Source organism: Melopsittacus undulatus, chromosome 2 (assembly GCF_012275295.1).
Source record: "Melopsittacus undulatus isolate bMelUnd1 chromosome 2, bMelUnd1.mat.Z, whole genome shotgun sequence".
NCBI lineage: Eukaryota > Metazoa > Chordata > Aves > Psittaciformes > Psittaculidae > Melopsittacus > Melopsittacus undulatus.
The window spans coordinates 83,692,857-83,708,079 of NC_047528.1; the positions used below are offsets into that span (position 1 = coordinate 83,692,857).

The 15,223-nt window shown below is 37.0% G+C and overlaps 1 protein-coding gene across 3 annotated transcripts in view; it reads right to left on the reverse strand.

Moving 5' to 3' along the window:
- DMD (dystrophin) overlaps positions 1-15,223 on the reverse strand; it is a 1,017,291-nt gene that overhangs the window by 710,250 nt on the left and 291,818 nt on the right. For all 3 annotated transcript variants that reach the window (XM_034074486.1, XM_034074485.1, XM_034074487.1), the window contains 3 exons: positions 5,916-6,017; positions 5,709-5,816; positions 1,864-2,043 (listed from right to left, as the gene is read on the reverse strand). In XM_034074486.1, the coding sequence (XP_033930377.1) occupies positions 1,864-2,043; positions 5,709-5,816; positions 5,916-6,017 (390 nt within the window). The remainder of the gene's footprint in view (positions 1-1,863; positions 2,044-5,708; positions 5,817-5,915; positions 6,018-15,223) is intronic.

Consider the following 15,223-nt stretch of genomic DNA (forward strand, 5'->3'; position numbering starts at 1 on the left):
AGTGCACCACTAAACCAATGACCTAAAGTCAATTTCAAAGTAAATATCTAAGATTGGTTAATAAAATGTGCATTTTCTGATAGATTTTAGTGAAACACATTGTATTTGGCACATTTTTCCAGTTTCCAATTAGGATATACCTAAACGGCGTAACAGTGCCTTAAGAAATGATCTTTCAATTAGAATGTACAATGTCTCTGGAACATGAAGCAATATGCCCATGACAGCATATTAACTCTGTGCCAAGCAAAGTATCTTCTCCTTGGAGGAAAAGCTTATCAACTGAAGTGTGCTGCTATAAGAGTTACACTGTTTGGGGAATCCAAAGCATCTCCCACCTGTGCTGCTCTATGATGTATGGATGCACAGCCTCAGGATTGCTCACTTCATCTTTTCTGCAACCTAAGTTCCATTTTCAAAACTAGTATCTGCTTTTAAGACCAATCAACAATCTAAATAATTTTCAAACACTTCAGTAAATCACTCCAAATTCTTCAAATCATGTGACCCTCATCATCCCAAACTCAAAACCCATCTCTGGATTTTCCTCCACATTGAAACAACAGGTTTCCTACAGCAAATACACAAGTTAAATGTAATTTTCAATTGTTATAAATGCTATGCAGCACATACTAGTTTTGCTTTCCGTTAAGAGGTAAAATTGTGCCCTTTCGCCACTTTCTCCTCTTCTGTTCTCCCAAACTGGTTTTTCCAACTTCAGCTACACAAAAAACTGTATCACAGAGCAGATTAGAAGATTAAAGCTTGAGTTGGAAGAAAGGTTATTGAGAAGTATTCGGATCACTACAGCAAGTATAGCAACTTTCATTTAATTAGGCAAACAGAAGTTGGTAGAAGGATTAGTATATAGCAACAAAAAACTGCAGGATGGTCAAGGGAATTGAATCAAACTGTCCAAATGATGAGAATCCCTCTAGGAACAGAACAGACGTGTGCAGTGACATTCTGCTTTATGTTATCATTAAAAAGTCTTAATGTCCACTTCATCAGTCATGCAATGCTTGCACAGAAATAACTCAATGAGATAATGGAACAGAAAAAAGTGAGCCGATCTGAGATTAAATAGAATAACAAAGAGATGCTGTCAGTTGACTTGAAAAAATAAATGGGTATGTTTTGTGGTACTACACCAGAGAACACCAGAGCCCTGATTTTTGTTATCTGATTTAAAAAATGTGAAACTTTAAGACTTGATTTTATTTTTTTTTATACATATGCTATGTTAACATAAAGCAGCTGGGCAAAATAATAGCAAATTATATTCTTCTTTCACTGGCATTTGGGCTACATGTATAGATTGATTTCTCTATTTTTCACAAAAAAAAAAAAACCTTCTCTTTTTATGGCCTCTCTTTTTAACCTGTAAATCAGCATAGCAGAAGAAGTAAAAAAAAAAAATCTATTTTAAACTTTCACTACTGAAAATAAAATAAATAATTTCTCTTTAACTAGCAAATATCTCTTACACTAGTTTCAGACCAACTGCTATTCTACAGAGACAGCCATAAAAAACATTACATTTGAAGTTATCATTAGAGGTTAAAAACAAATTAACTGGAAAGAGTATTTACATTATGGATTGTGTTACCCCTGAAACCACAGTTAACAAAGCAAGAAACTAATCAATGCTATAAAGAGAGATCAAAAATTAAAGCGATATTTGAAATTCTGGAAAGTTGTATTACAGTTGTATTATGGTGCCCTAAAAATAAAGTATGTCTTAAGCAAGCATGCAGAGAAAAAAATAAAACAATATGATAAACAGCACCAACACGACTTCAAGCATTTGACTAGCAAAGGATTTGACTGCTACCAAGTGACAAAATTATGGTTTTAACATACCTGTTTAGAGTTGCTCTCTACCTTCTGCACAAGGCTCTCCCAACGCTGGGCAAAATTTTCAAGACGACTTTCCAGCTTTTGAGCCACTGCTTTATTTTTCACGGCTACAAAGAGGTCTTGGCTGAGTGACTTAAGCTTAGCCATCATTTGCCTTTTCATTTCTAGATCTCCTTTTAGGATCTGTTAAAGAAAGTAACAGCAGAAAAAACAGTAATTTATACATAAAAAAAAACCAAACAAACCAATAAAATCAAACCAAACCAACCCAACAAACCTAGAAAAAATTTCCAAAAGAGAGCGTCATAAACACTGAAAATGGGTAGGGGTATCTCATAGAAACTCCTATACTTCCGTGCTGTTGTTAGTGTAAAAACTGCTGTCAAAGTTGACATGTTGGAATGAACACATTGCACTGCACAAAACAATATAACACGAGAGGTGGAGCAATCCCAGACATCTAAGCATGCCTCAGGTGGCAACATAAATCAGAAAGCTAACAGCTGTGTGACATTAATAACGTTAAAACTGCACTAATGTTAACAACTACATCAACATCTCAAAAATTTCTTTAAAGTTTTGTTGCACTTTGTAATATATTGGGTATTAAGACTCACTGGGAAAAAATACTACTACCTAGAATACTGATAAGCAAATACAATTGCAACTGTAATAAAAATAAGCAAAAAATATAAATTGCAATTTACAAATCTGCAAGAAAATAAATTTACTGTTTGCTTTACCAAATTACCAAATAACTCAGTCATAACTTACATCAAATGCATACTGTAAACTACAATATTTCAGTATTGTAAAGTGGTTTCCTTATTTGTTGGTAATGTGCTTCTACTAGTTGTTTTGTACTTTTGTACTTTTTCATTAAATCTCAACATGCTACAAAAAAGAGGACCACCATCACCTTCATTTTACAGTTTGTAAAACTTAGGGGCGGACATGAAAACAACTTAACAAACCTGTGCCACAAATGACAGTAAAATTTCACCTCAGCCTGCTCATTTACATTCTACATTCTCAGTGCATCACATACTCATGCTCTCTCACCCTTTTTTTGCCTTGTGTAGGAATTATAGTGACAATTACAGTGACAGTGAATAAACAGTAGGTGGAAAATTAAAAAACAAAACAAAACAAAACGAAGCACAGTTGTTTTAAAAAACTATTTTTAGAACTAGAGCAACTACCCATCAACATGAGGGAAAAAGAAGTCAGTACTAACACATGCACAAAGCGTTAAGGCCTAAACAGTTTTTCTGACCTTTAGACTAAGTAGATCCCAGTAGAGAGTTAATGACATAAGATATAAATTTTCACATACAACTATTGAAATCCTCGGAATCAATTTGAGATAATTAAACCACAAAAATTTCTTGCAAAAAAAAAGTTTTCTCTGTAAAAAAAAAAAATCCTTACAAACATATATTGTGGGTACAGCACAAATCTAACTGATTTGATATTAATTTCCACACATTAGAACTGCATGAAGTTTTATACTGATTAAAAATGTATTCTACCTATTCATTTCCAGAAAGAATGAAAATGTTACTGCTAAAGCTGAGAGAAAAGGAGGGACAGCAGTACTGGGTTTACACGGCAAGATTTTGGTAGCAGGATGGCTGTATTTGTAGCATCTGTGAAAAGACACCGGGGACTACCCCACCCATTGGATAGAACCAGTTCCAGATGACTCCAAAATAAACCTACTGCCCCCTACAGCTGAGCCCATCAGTGACTCCAGTGGTGCTTCTGCAACGATTTCATCAAGAAAGGGTAAAACCTGCTGTGCAGAAGCTTTGAGATAAAGGAGTGAGAAAAATGTGACAGAAAGAGCCCTGCAGACACCAAAGTCTGTGAGGAATGAGAGGAAGGAGGTACTCTAAGAGCTAGAGCCAAAATTCCCCTGCAGCTCATGGTGCAGACCATGGTGAGGTAGGCTGTGCCCTGCAGCCCATGAAAGTCCATTGTGGAGCAGATATCCACCTGCAGACCAGGCAGGACCCCACATCAGAGCAGGTGGATGTGCCTGACGGAAGCTGTGACCCTGTGGAGAACCTGTGCTGGAGTAGGCTCCTGGCAGGACCTGTGGTGCTGTGGAGAGAAGCTCACACTGGAGCAGGTTTGCTGGCAGGACTTGCAATCCTACAGGCGACCCAGACTGCAGCAGCCTTCCCTAAGGACTGCACCCTGTGGAAAGGACCCATGCTGCAGCAGTTCATGAAGAACTCTTCCATGGGGGTAGGACCACATGCTGGAGCAGGGAAATAGTGTGAAGAGGAAGCTGCAGCAGAGACAAAGTATTACGAACTGACTGCAACCCCCATTCTCCATTGCCCTGTGACACCTTGGGTAGGAGATAGTCAGGAGTGAAGTTGACCCTGGGAAGAAGGGAGGGGTAGGAAGGTGTTTTAAGATTTTTCTTATTTCTCATTATCCTACTCTGATTTAGTGGGCAATAAATAAGTTTATGCTAACAACCATACTTTCAGGTCTTGAATTTTGGAAAAAAAAAAATCAAGAAATATTAGCTTCTTTGTCATTCCATAAATCAACAAGGATATTTACAACTAATTTTGGACCACCTACAAGGTAAGACTTAAAAAATCAAGCTGTAAGAATTCTAATTTAAAAAACCCCACAACTTTAATATTTGTATATGTGAGGCCAAAATAGAGTAGATTTTAAAAGCCAGTTGCTTAAACTTCAGAAACACTGTGGTATTTAGATTGGCCAAAAGGCAAAATGGTTCTGATTTTAATACAGAAGGATGAGAAAGACATAAATTCTAAAATTCTTTTTAAAAATCTAAGGTTGAGCCTAATGTATAACCAAGTAATTAATAATAAATTGAGAATTGTTCATGCCTGAAAATTCTACTATGTAAAGTGTAAAATCAAGTCTTGAAATAATGCCTAGGACACTTCCTTTCCCCCACCATTTGACAAGAAATATAATAGTTCTCTTCAAACAGATTACTAAAGAATTTCCTGTTTACAGCAATAATAAATTACCTATTTTAACAAAAGCACAGACATGAGTGTTTCCTTTCCTTTAAATGTATAAGCAGCCATTGCTATGTAAAAAATATAGTGCATACAGTACTATTTTCTTTACAAATGTCCTAATGCTACAAAAGTATTTAGAAGTCTAGGCCGTGACAAGTTTTCCACCTCTACCAGCACAGTGACTTTCTAGACCAGTCAGACACATTCCCCCCATAAAGACAATGCATAGTGAAGTATTTTTTGAAGAGTGAGGTAGAGGACATGTTGAAAAGGGTACATTTTGCATATGTAAACAGAATCCCAAAATACAGTTGAGTTATAGTTGCAAAGTAATACTAATGTCAGCATTTCAAAACTTTTGAATACGTAGTTTTTTTCAGGTTCAAGGAATGCATAAAAGGTTTTGCTGTATGATAAGTGCTTAGTCATATGCATATGTCTTTGTAAACATACATATATAATCAGTCACACACAATATATACATCAAAGAAACCTTATATATACATATATATTTATATATATGTATATATTTATACATATACAAAATATATACAAAGAAACCTTCAGTGCAAAAGTATACATATTTTTAAGACACCCAAATGCTACTTCAGTTCATAAACTTTTGACAGCCAAGGAAAATATCTGTATCTATTGTCTCCTTTATCAGCAAGGCCATGGGCCAACCTGTTCCATCAACATGAGAATGTCCATTCTTAAAGTATGAAAGAGCTGTTCTGCTAAAGCATATTGACTGAGAGTGGGAGAAAGGCACATGCAGTCAGACTGACAAATAAGAAAGTTGAACATAAAAGAATGAAAAATACATACAGCTAATTTGCGCAGACTGGTCAGCATTTCATTTTGATCTTTAAAGCCAGTTGTATGAATTTCTCTCACAGCATCCTCTTTCTCAGTAAGCCATGCATCGAAAAGGCACTGAAAGAAAATTGAAAAGAATGAAAAGACTTCAGTTAGGCCTTTCCTTGTGCAATTTTCTGAAGCACATGCCAACTTATAACGGTTAAAACTACTCACTTGCTCTTCTGCAAAGTGCTGCCATTTACGTAGAATATCTTGCAAAAGGACCCATCGTTCCTCTGTCCATCTGCAGATGGCTGCCCACCGGTTTCCAAAGCACTAGAAAAAAAGAAACACACAACAGATGTTTGCATTTATTTTGTTGTTGTTGTTTGTTTGTTTTTGTGTTTTTTTTTTTTTTAATGAAGCAATCTGATTTTCTCATGGCATTACATTTTTTTTGAAAACTTTTCCCTAATTCACTTTTTACAGTCTTAATCCCTTAAAATATGTTGCATGCCACACCGATATGGATCTTATCACCATTTGAAACAAAACAAAACAATAAAAATGGAGAGACTAGGAAAAGCAACAGAGCCAATAGATGAGAATATTAATACTAATCTACATATACAGTTTTCTATTAAGTCTCTTGATATTACACACTCAGAAAACCCCTCAGTGTCAAAATTTTACAATGCCAAAAACATAACTACTTGAAACATAATTATAGTGGCCCAAAGATATAATCAAAGCAAAGAAGTATCTCATTCTTAAATTGCACCATCAGTGTGGGTGATATAAGTTCTTAACTGTTTTAAAATATTGCATTAAAGAAAACTTCACCTTATAAACTAACCAGCACAATCTCAGTGAGGTTTCCCAGTTATTTGTAGCGTATGCTACTACAAAAATTTTAGAATTACACAAAACACTACCTTGTTACCTCTCCCTTATTTTAGTTGAAATCAGGCATTACTTTATTTTAATTTACTACTAGCCTTTATTAAAAAATGCCTAAGACACAAGATGAGCTTTAATAATGCTGTAATGGTGTCACATGCCATAAAACTTTTATTGCAACAATTTACAATTATTTAATTACCCCTGAGCATCATACGCAAATTATTCATCTGCTCCCAAATAAAAAACTCTATAAAATCTACAAAATATTCTATACTACTGCATTCTTATTTTTTCCCTCTACTTCAAATGCATGCTTTGACAAAAAGTTTATTTTTCATATTTATTGGCTTGATAATTCTCCCTTATAATTAGAGTTATTATATGATGCTATATTTTACATATTATTCATATGATTGTAATTCAATTTTAGCAAAAAATGTAGCATCCAAATGGTAGATTTTAAAAGCAAAGGATTAATATTCAGCCTGTATTTTCTACCAGGAATGTAAGAATGTAATTTCACACTGCCTAGAAATGAGAGGCAAAATTTCAGGATGCCATTTTAATTTGTCACTTTATCGATTTTATATCAAAGCAAAAAGTTAGCAGCTACCATGTTTATCATTTAGCGAACATTAAACCCATAGCAAATCCTGCAAACTAAAGAGGCTCATGTCATGCCAATTAGTTATATAATATTAGATATCGGTTCAATTTAGAAAAAATGAAAACTATCTTTAATCAAATAGCATAATAACGCTAATTTAAAAATATGTCAATTCTTAAACAGCACAAATACATTAATACAGAGAAATATTCCTTCCCAGTCACTTACTGTATAATTACAAAGTAGGTTTTGAGAAAACTGCTTTGTTTGCCTTTTTCAGGCTTAATATTAGGATCATGGTTTCAGTACATATTTGGAATTATGTATTGTATATCTGCTTTCTTTCCTAATTAGATCTAGATAAAAGACAAGCAATTTTGCAAATCTAAGAATGTAGTTTCTTTTGACATTAAAATTGTGTTTAGTATTATTGTTTGCTTGCCATGAACCGTAATGTGATCAAAGATAACCAACAGACACTTCTAATCTGAACCCTGATCTGAGACTGTCTTTCCTAATAATTCCAACAATTCACAATAATTATTATTAGTTATCTACTCAGAAACATGGTGCATGATTCAACAGTCATAAGTGGCTAATACTTGTTGTTTAAGAAGGTCCAAGTCTAAATACTAGATTTTCCCCTATATGCCTTTTCTTCCCACCACCAGAGAAGAAAAGTCTGTTAATTGATAAATTCTATTTATACAGATAGTGAGGTGAATCACATTTGTTTGTTTGGATGTCCATTTTACACAGAAGCTTATGGACACTAATTATGTACTACATTGAAAAAATACACTTACAGTTCTTATTCAAGGATTTACAAATTATCCCAAAGTTAAGCAGCAAAAGTTTTGGTACATTGGATTTAAATTAATGTTTTTGGAAAAACTTTTTAATGACCAGATGTCTCTCCATTGGTAATGCTGGTTTCAATCAGAATAAATGCCACTGTGCACATCTAAGCAGTATTTCTCACCTACCTGAAATTTTTAATTCTCATATAAGTAAAATACAGAGTCTTTCACAAGAAAAACAATTAAAAAAGGATAGACTTTAACAGACTTTCATAGACTCTACATTCTTAAAGAACTTCAACCTTACAGTATGCAACACCATGAGTTACGCAATCTCTTGCATCTATATATCCAACCTGGACATTTTCAAGATTCAACTGGACAGGATGCTAGAACATCTAGTCTAGGTCACGCTATGTCCAGAAAGGCTGGGCCAGATGATCCTGCAGGTCCCTTCCAACCTGTTATTCTACTATTGTTCTCCTACTTGTGAAGGGACTTACATAATAGATATATATTATATGTGCATGAATGCAGAGAAAAACTTGGTGGAAAGATACATTAATACACAAAAACAAATATCAAACCACTGATTACCAATTCAATAATAATTCCTTAATTATTATTATTCAGTAATCAACTAATTATATGGGATGGATAATATATTTGAGATAAACTAAAGAAAAAAAAGACTTAAACAGGTTAGATTTTTTCTTTTCTTTTTAATCACTTTTCAAATACTGGTTAAAGAATATAAATATTTCATTTCATAAACTCTGCTCAAGAAAAACACCCTAAGTATTCTCTATTAGAATAAAAAGTAAACCAAAATTAGAGGTGTACTACCCCATACAATACAGCACCACATTAAATAGTCAAGTAGGAATGTCTACAAAGTTCAGCCTGGTTTGAGCTACAGACTCATTCCTGGGATCATTAAAGCTACACATAACAAGGCTCCTTTTCTATCATTAACTGCAATAGAGTACAGTTCTGTATGAATACATACCTTATATAACTGCCCATAAATCACATCACACATAATGAATGTTCCGGTAACTGGCATACAATCATCATTTACCATGATGTCTGTGACTGCAATAGCAACAGGCATTCACATAGATGAACTGTCACTTTTCTCTGTTACTTAATTTCTCTATGTGTCTGTGTATTGTATTTGAATACTTAAATTATGCTAATCACAGTATAAGCCTCAAACTCAATTCTGTATCTTTCATGTTTATACTACTTCAGACTTATATTGTATGCTTTTGATGGCTTATAAATAAATCAGTAAATCTTTTATTGATAAGTATTTTATAAAAATTTTCATACCTGAATTAGTTTTTCAATATCTCACATTCAAGCAGCTGACATTTCTTAATAATCCTCATAAAGAAATAGTTTGCTTTCAACATCTGCAGGAACATCTTCATCAACTTACTTTTACCACTATGATACACCTTGAAAATATTTTTTGCTTGCTAATTTAGAAAACACAAAAACCTCAAGAGTAAAGGATCAAATACTTGGCTCTGCATTTGCTCTAAGAATTGCATTAATATGCATACTGAAAAACTTTTGTTGAGTCAATTCAAAATACTACTTTCTACGTATGATTTCAAACAGCCAACCCCCCTACCTTTAAAAGTTTCACAAGACACTTCATTTTAATAAAGTAAGTAAAATGACTAAGTAACTGCACTGATAAAAGGGTTGATAGAGTGACCTAACTGAAACGTGTTACTTCTCATGAGAGATAATAACAACCATGACACTAAGAAATACTGTTTGGTCAAATAGGTTTAAGAAACACAGTTTCAAGTCAGAAATACTATGTCAGGACTTTATTTCTAAAGCAGTTATCGACTACTAAATCATATGTTACTCAACTTTATCTCCTTATTCACATCAAATAATAGCTGATGCTGTAAGTAGCCTGTGTGGTGCCCAGAAACTCAGACTGTACCAATTGTGTTGTTCCCATCTGAAAAAACAGTCTCCAGAGAAACTGACTGAATCCAGACTGAAGAATAAAATGCCTTCCTGCTCCTTCAAAACTCCTCTTTTTACAGCCCTCACTGGATTTTTCCAAGAAACCTGCATGTAAAAAAAAAGATTTTTTTTCTATATTCAGAGGGCTTTGAAGAATACTCTTTATGACTACAAAAATAGAATATATTCCTAGTGTGCAAAAAGGTCTAAGTAAGGGAACATGAGAACAGAAGAAATTGAGTAAAACCAACACAACTCTTGGGAATACTGGAGTGAATACACAAAAAGCCAAAGAATATGCCTCAAATCTGCAACTAATAGAATAGTTTTATTGAAAGATGTTTTCCTAACAAGATAAGGCTATCCACTTCTTAAAGTAAGGAGGAATAGTTGAAATATACTTTTGTCCATATATAATATCAGCTTTTTTTTAAAAAAATATTTAGAACATTCATAGAATTTCTCCCATGTAGCAATAAATGCACCCTTAGTAAGTCTGCAAATGACACTGAGCTGTGGGGGAGTGTTGATCTGCTGGAGTGTAGGAAGGCTCTATAGAGGGATCTAGATGGGCTGGAATGAAGGCTCAAGGACAGGTGAATGAGGTTCAACAAGGCAAAGTGCAGCATCCTGCACTTGGGTCATAACCACCCCATGCAATGTTACAGGCCTGGGGAAGAGTGGCTTGAAAAACGTGCAGCAGAAAAGGACTTGGGGGTGCTGGTCAGCAGCCAGCTGAACATGAGCCAACAGTGCACCCAGGTAGCCAAGAAGGCCAATGGCATCCTAGCTTATATCAGAAATAGTGTGGCCAGCAGGACTAGGGAAGTGATTTGCCCCCTGTAGTTGTCACTGGAAAGGCTGCATCTGGAATACTGTGTTCAGTTCTAGGCTCCTCAGTACCAGCAACACACTGAGTTGCTGGAGCAGGTCCAGAGAAGGTCACAGAAGCTGATGAAGGGTCTGGAGCACAAGTCTAATGAGGAACAGCTGAGGCAACTGGGGTTGTTCAGCCTGAAGAAAAGGATGCTCAAAGGAGACTTTATCACTCTCTACAACTGCCTGAAAGGAGGTTGTAGTGAAGTAGGGGTTGGTCTCTTCTCCAAAGTAAGAGCCTCAAATGGCCAGGGGAGATATAGATTGGATATTAGGAAAAATTTGATTATCTACAGGGTTGACAAGCATTGGAACAGATTGCCCAGGGAAGTGTTGGCATCACTACCCCTGGAGGTATTTAAAAGATGTGTGGATGTGGCATTTCGGGACAAGGCTTGGTGGTGGACTTGGTAGTGCAAGGTTAATGGTTGGACTCAGTGATCTTAAAAGTTTTTCCCAACACAAACGATAATTTGATTAAGAAGCATTTCTTTACTGAGAGGGTGGTCTAACACTGTAACAGGCTTGCTAGAGATTGAGATAGAGAGTTGATACCCCAAGCCTGTCAGTGTTTAAGAGGCATTTGGACAATGTACTCAACAACACGCTTTCACTTGGTCAACCCTTGACTGCTCAGGCAGTTGGACTAGATGATCTTTGTAAGTGTCTTCCAACTGAAATAGTCTATTCTATCCTTTAACATTCTTCACTCCTTTTGGACATATTTTTACAAGAACTACCCATACATCTTCAATCAAATGGAAGTACCCTGAATAATATGAATATATCACAGAGAGTGTAAGTTACAGTCTCAAACTCCCTTCCCTCAGCAGGGTAAGCCATCAGAAGCAGCTGATATATTTAATGCAGATCTCTTTCCAGCACAGACTCTGATCCCTGAAGCCTGGGAGAGCTCTAATTTAAGCTAGCCCGCAGGACTCCTTAAGGGACCTGTTGTCTGCTAGATATAATTAGAGAAAATATCCCTGCATTAACAGGTTCTGTATTTCTGGGCTCAAGATAATTTCTCACATTTTCCCTGAAAAATTAGTCAGACTACGGCAAAAGATTAGGTTCTGTACTCCTCTGATTTTGAAGCACTATATATAGATTTGAGACTCAGCAGCTGCCTTTTGGTAAGTATCTGGATTGAGTCTAATAGGGGTTTAGGAGGTATAAGTCTAAATAGTAAGTTCTCAGCAGCAACATAAACAGATAGAGCTTCACAACACTGATACGTCAAGTAGCTAATGTTATGTAAAGCTAGTTTTAATACTTACACTCACCAATGCTAGCTGTAATCTCTCAGACTACCTTAGCACAATATCTGTTTGTAAGAGAAGTGCTGTAAATATGTTTACTTTTATTTCTCGTAGAAAGGTTAAATTTTCTATGGATAATTTATTTCAGGGGACACTTTTGGTTTCTATGTTCTGTGCTATTAACTCACTGGTTTTTTTTTTGGCATATGCAATAAATCTTAAGAGCTTCTATAACATTCATTTGAAGCCAGTGTAGATTCTCGTCATCCTGTTGAGACTTGAAACGTGTAAATAACCTCTTTATGGATTTTAAAACTGTCTTATATATAATAATGCACAAATAAATTCATTATGCACATATATTTATATATATTAAAATATTTCAGGAATCACCATCTCAGATATCAAAATTAATGGAATAACTGAACTCGCTTGGAAAATGCAGTCTTGATTCTCTTTCTTCCAGATATGATCCTGACTGATATCCCACTCAGGCAGTCTTATTAAGCAGCTCTGTTTGATGGTGCATGTTCATGTTTGGTTCTATTTTTCAGTGTCAGACTGGCAAATACATAATCAAGTTTAGAACTTGGCTTCATTGTGCTTTTTTGTCAAATGCTCCAATGGTTGTGCCTGCCAAAACATTGTATCTTCCATGCTTATATTCAGTTTGCAAGTGACATTGTCCTGGGTTCAGCAGTAGCAGTCATTTTTCTCCTTCTTAGTAGCTGGTGCATTGCTGTGGTTTTGACTTTCAGCCTGGGAACAGCACTCATAACACTAATGTTTTTAGTTACTGCTAAGTAATGTTTACTCTGACCAAGGACTTTCTGAGTCTCATGCCCTGCCAGGGAGGAGGGGCACAAGAAGCCGTGAGGAAGCGGAGACAGGACCCCTGACTCAAACTAGCCAAAGCGGTATTCCAAGCCACAAAACATCGTGCCCAGTATATAAACTGGGGGGAGTTACCTGGAAACCTGGAAGGACCAGACTGCTGTTTGGGTCAGGCTGGGTATCGGTCGGCAGGGCAGTGAGTGGCTGTATTCTCTTCCCTTATTATTTCCATTGTCATTATTATTATTGGTGGTAGCAATAGTGGTTTTGTGTTATACCTTAGTTACTAAACTGTTCTTATCTCAACCTATGGGAGTTACATTTTTTTGATTCTCCTTCCCATCCCTCCAGAAGCAGGGGGAGAAAGAAGGGGGGAAATGAGCTAGTGGCTGCGTGGTTCCGAGTTACCGGCTGGGCTTAAACCATGACAGACATGAACTGAAAATAAAATAAAATAAAATCTAAACCATATTTCTGTACACTGAAAGAAAGGAGATGTATTATTTTGCTAGAATAGTAGGTGGGTTACAGTAACTTAGTTCTCCTGGACATAAAAATATGAATGTCTAAGTGGAGGTCAGTGATGAGTTGCATTCCTCAGACGTTGGTATTGGGACTGGCACTGTTTAACATCTTTGTCAGCAACATGGACAGTGGGATTGGGTGCAGCCTGAGCAAGTTCGCTGACAACACCAAGCTGTATGCTGCTGTCCACTGGAGGGAAGGGATGTCATCCAGAGTGACCTTGACATGCTTGAGAGGTGGGCCAGTGCAAACCTCCTGAAGTTCAACAAGGCCAAGTACAGAGTCCTGCACCTGAGGCAGAGCAATCCCAATAATAAATACAGGCTGGCCAGGGGCTGGATTGAGAGCTGCCCTGAAGAGAAGGAGTTGGGGTTGTTGGCTTTCAAAAAGTTCATCATGAGCTGGAGGTGTATGCTTGTAGCCCAGAAAGCCATCTCCTGGGCTGCATCAAAAGGAGTGTGACCAGCAGTTAAGGGAGGTGATTCTGCATCTCTACTCTGCTCTTGGGAGACCCCACCTGCAGTGCTGTGTTCAGTTCTGGGGTCCCTAGCATAAGAAGCCATGAGCTGTTAGAATGAGTCCAAAGGAGGGCCATGAAGATGATTAGGGGCATGGAGCACCTTTCCTATGAAGACAGGCTGAGAGAGTTGGGATGCTTCAAGCTGGGGAAGAGAAGGTTCAGGGGAGACCTTCTAGCAGTCTTCCAATAAGGTTAAGTCTGGACTGAGCAGGTGCACTACAGTTCTGCCATGTTCCCTGAGTGACTAAGAAGCTGCAGTAAAGAAAACAGAGACTTTTCAAGTGTCAGTGCTCAGCATCTTAGCCAAACATTTACTGCCTACTCTAAATTCCAAAGTAATTATTGATTTACTGGTATTGGTACCCAAATTAGCAAGATTCAGGACAGCATACAGATATTGTCTCTGCTTCCAGCTGAATGTATTGAAAGCTTCTTTACATAAACCTTGGTCTTTAATGATTCAAAAACCAGAAGCCTTTTTGTTTCATAGAATCATAGAATAGTTAGGGTTAGAAAGAACCTTGAGATCATCTTGTTTCAATCTCCCTGCCATGGGCAGGGATACCTCACACTAAACCATATCACCCAAGGCTTCATCCAACCTGGCCTTGAACACTGCCAGGGATGGAGAATTCACAACCTTCCTGGGCAACCCATTCCAGTATCTCACCACCCTAACAGGAAAGAATTTCTTCCTTATATCCAGTCTAAACCTCTGCTGTTTAAGTTTCAACCCGTTACCCCTTCTCCTATCACTACAGTCCCTAATGAATAGTCCCTCCCCAGCATCCCTGTAAGCCCCCTTCAGATACTGGAAGGCTGCTATGAGGTCTCCACGCAGCCTTCTCTTCTCCACGCTGAACAGCCCCAACTTTCTCAGCCTGTCTTCATATGGGAGGTGCTCCAGTCCCCTGATCATCCTCGGGGCCCTCCTCTGCTCTTGTTCCATCAGTTCCATGTCTTTTTTATGTTGAGGGCACCAGAACTGCACACAATACTCCAAATGAGGTCTCACAAGAGCAGAGTAGAGGGGTCACCTCCTTTGACCTGCTGGTCACACTTCTTTTGATGCAGCCCAGAATATGGTTGGCTTTCTGGGCTGCAAGTGCACACTGCCACCTCATGTTCATTTTCTCATTGACCAACACCCCCAAGTCCTTCTCCAAAGGGCTGCTCTGAATTTCCTTTTTGCCCAACCTGTAGCTGTGCCTAGGACTGCT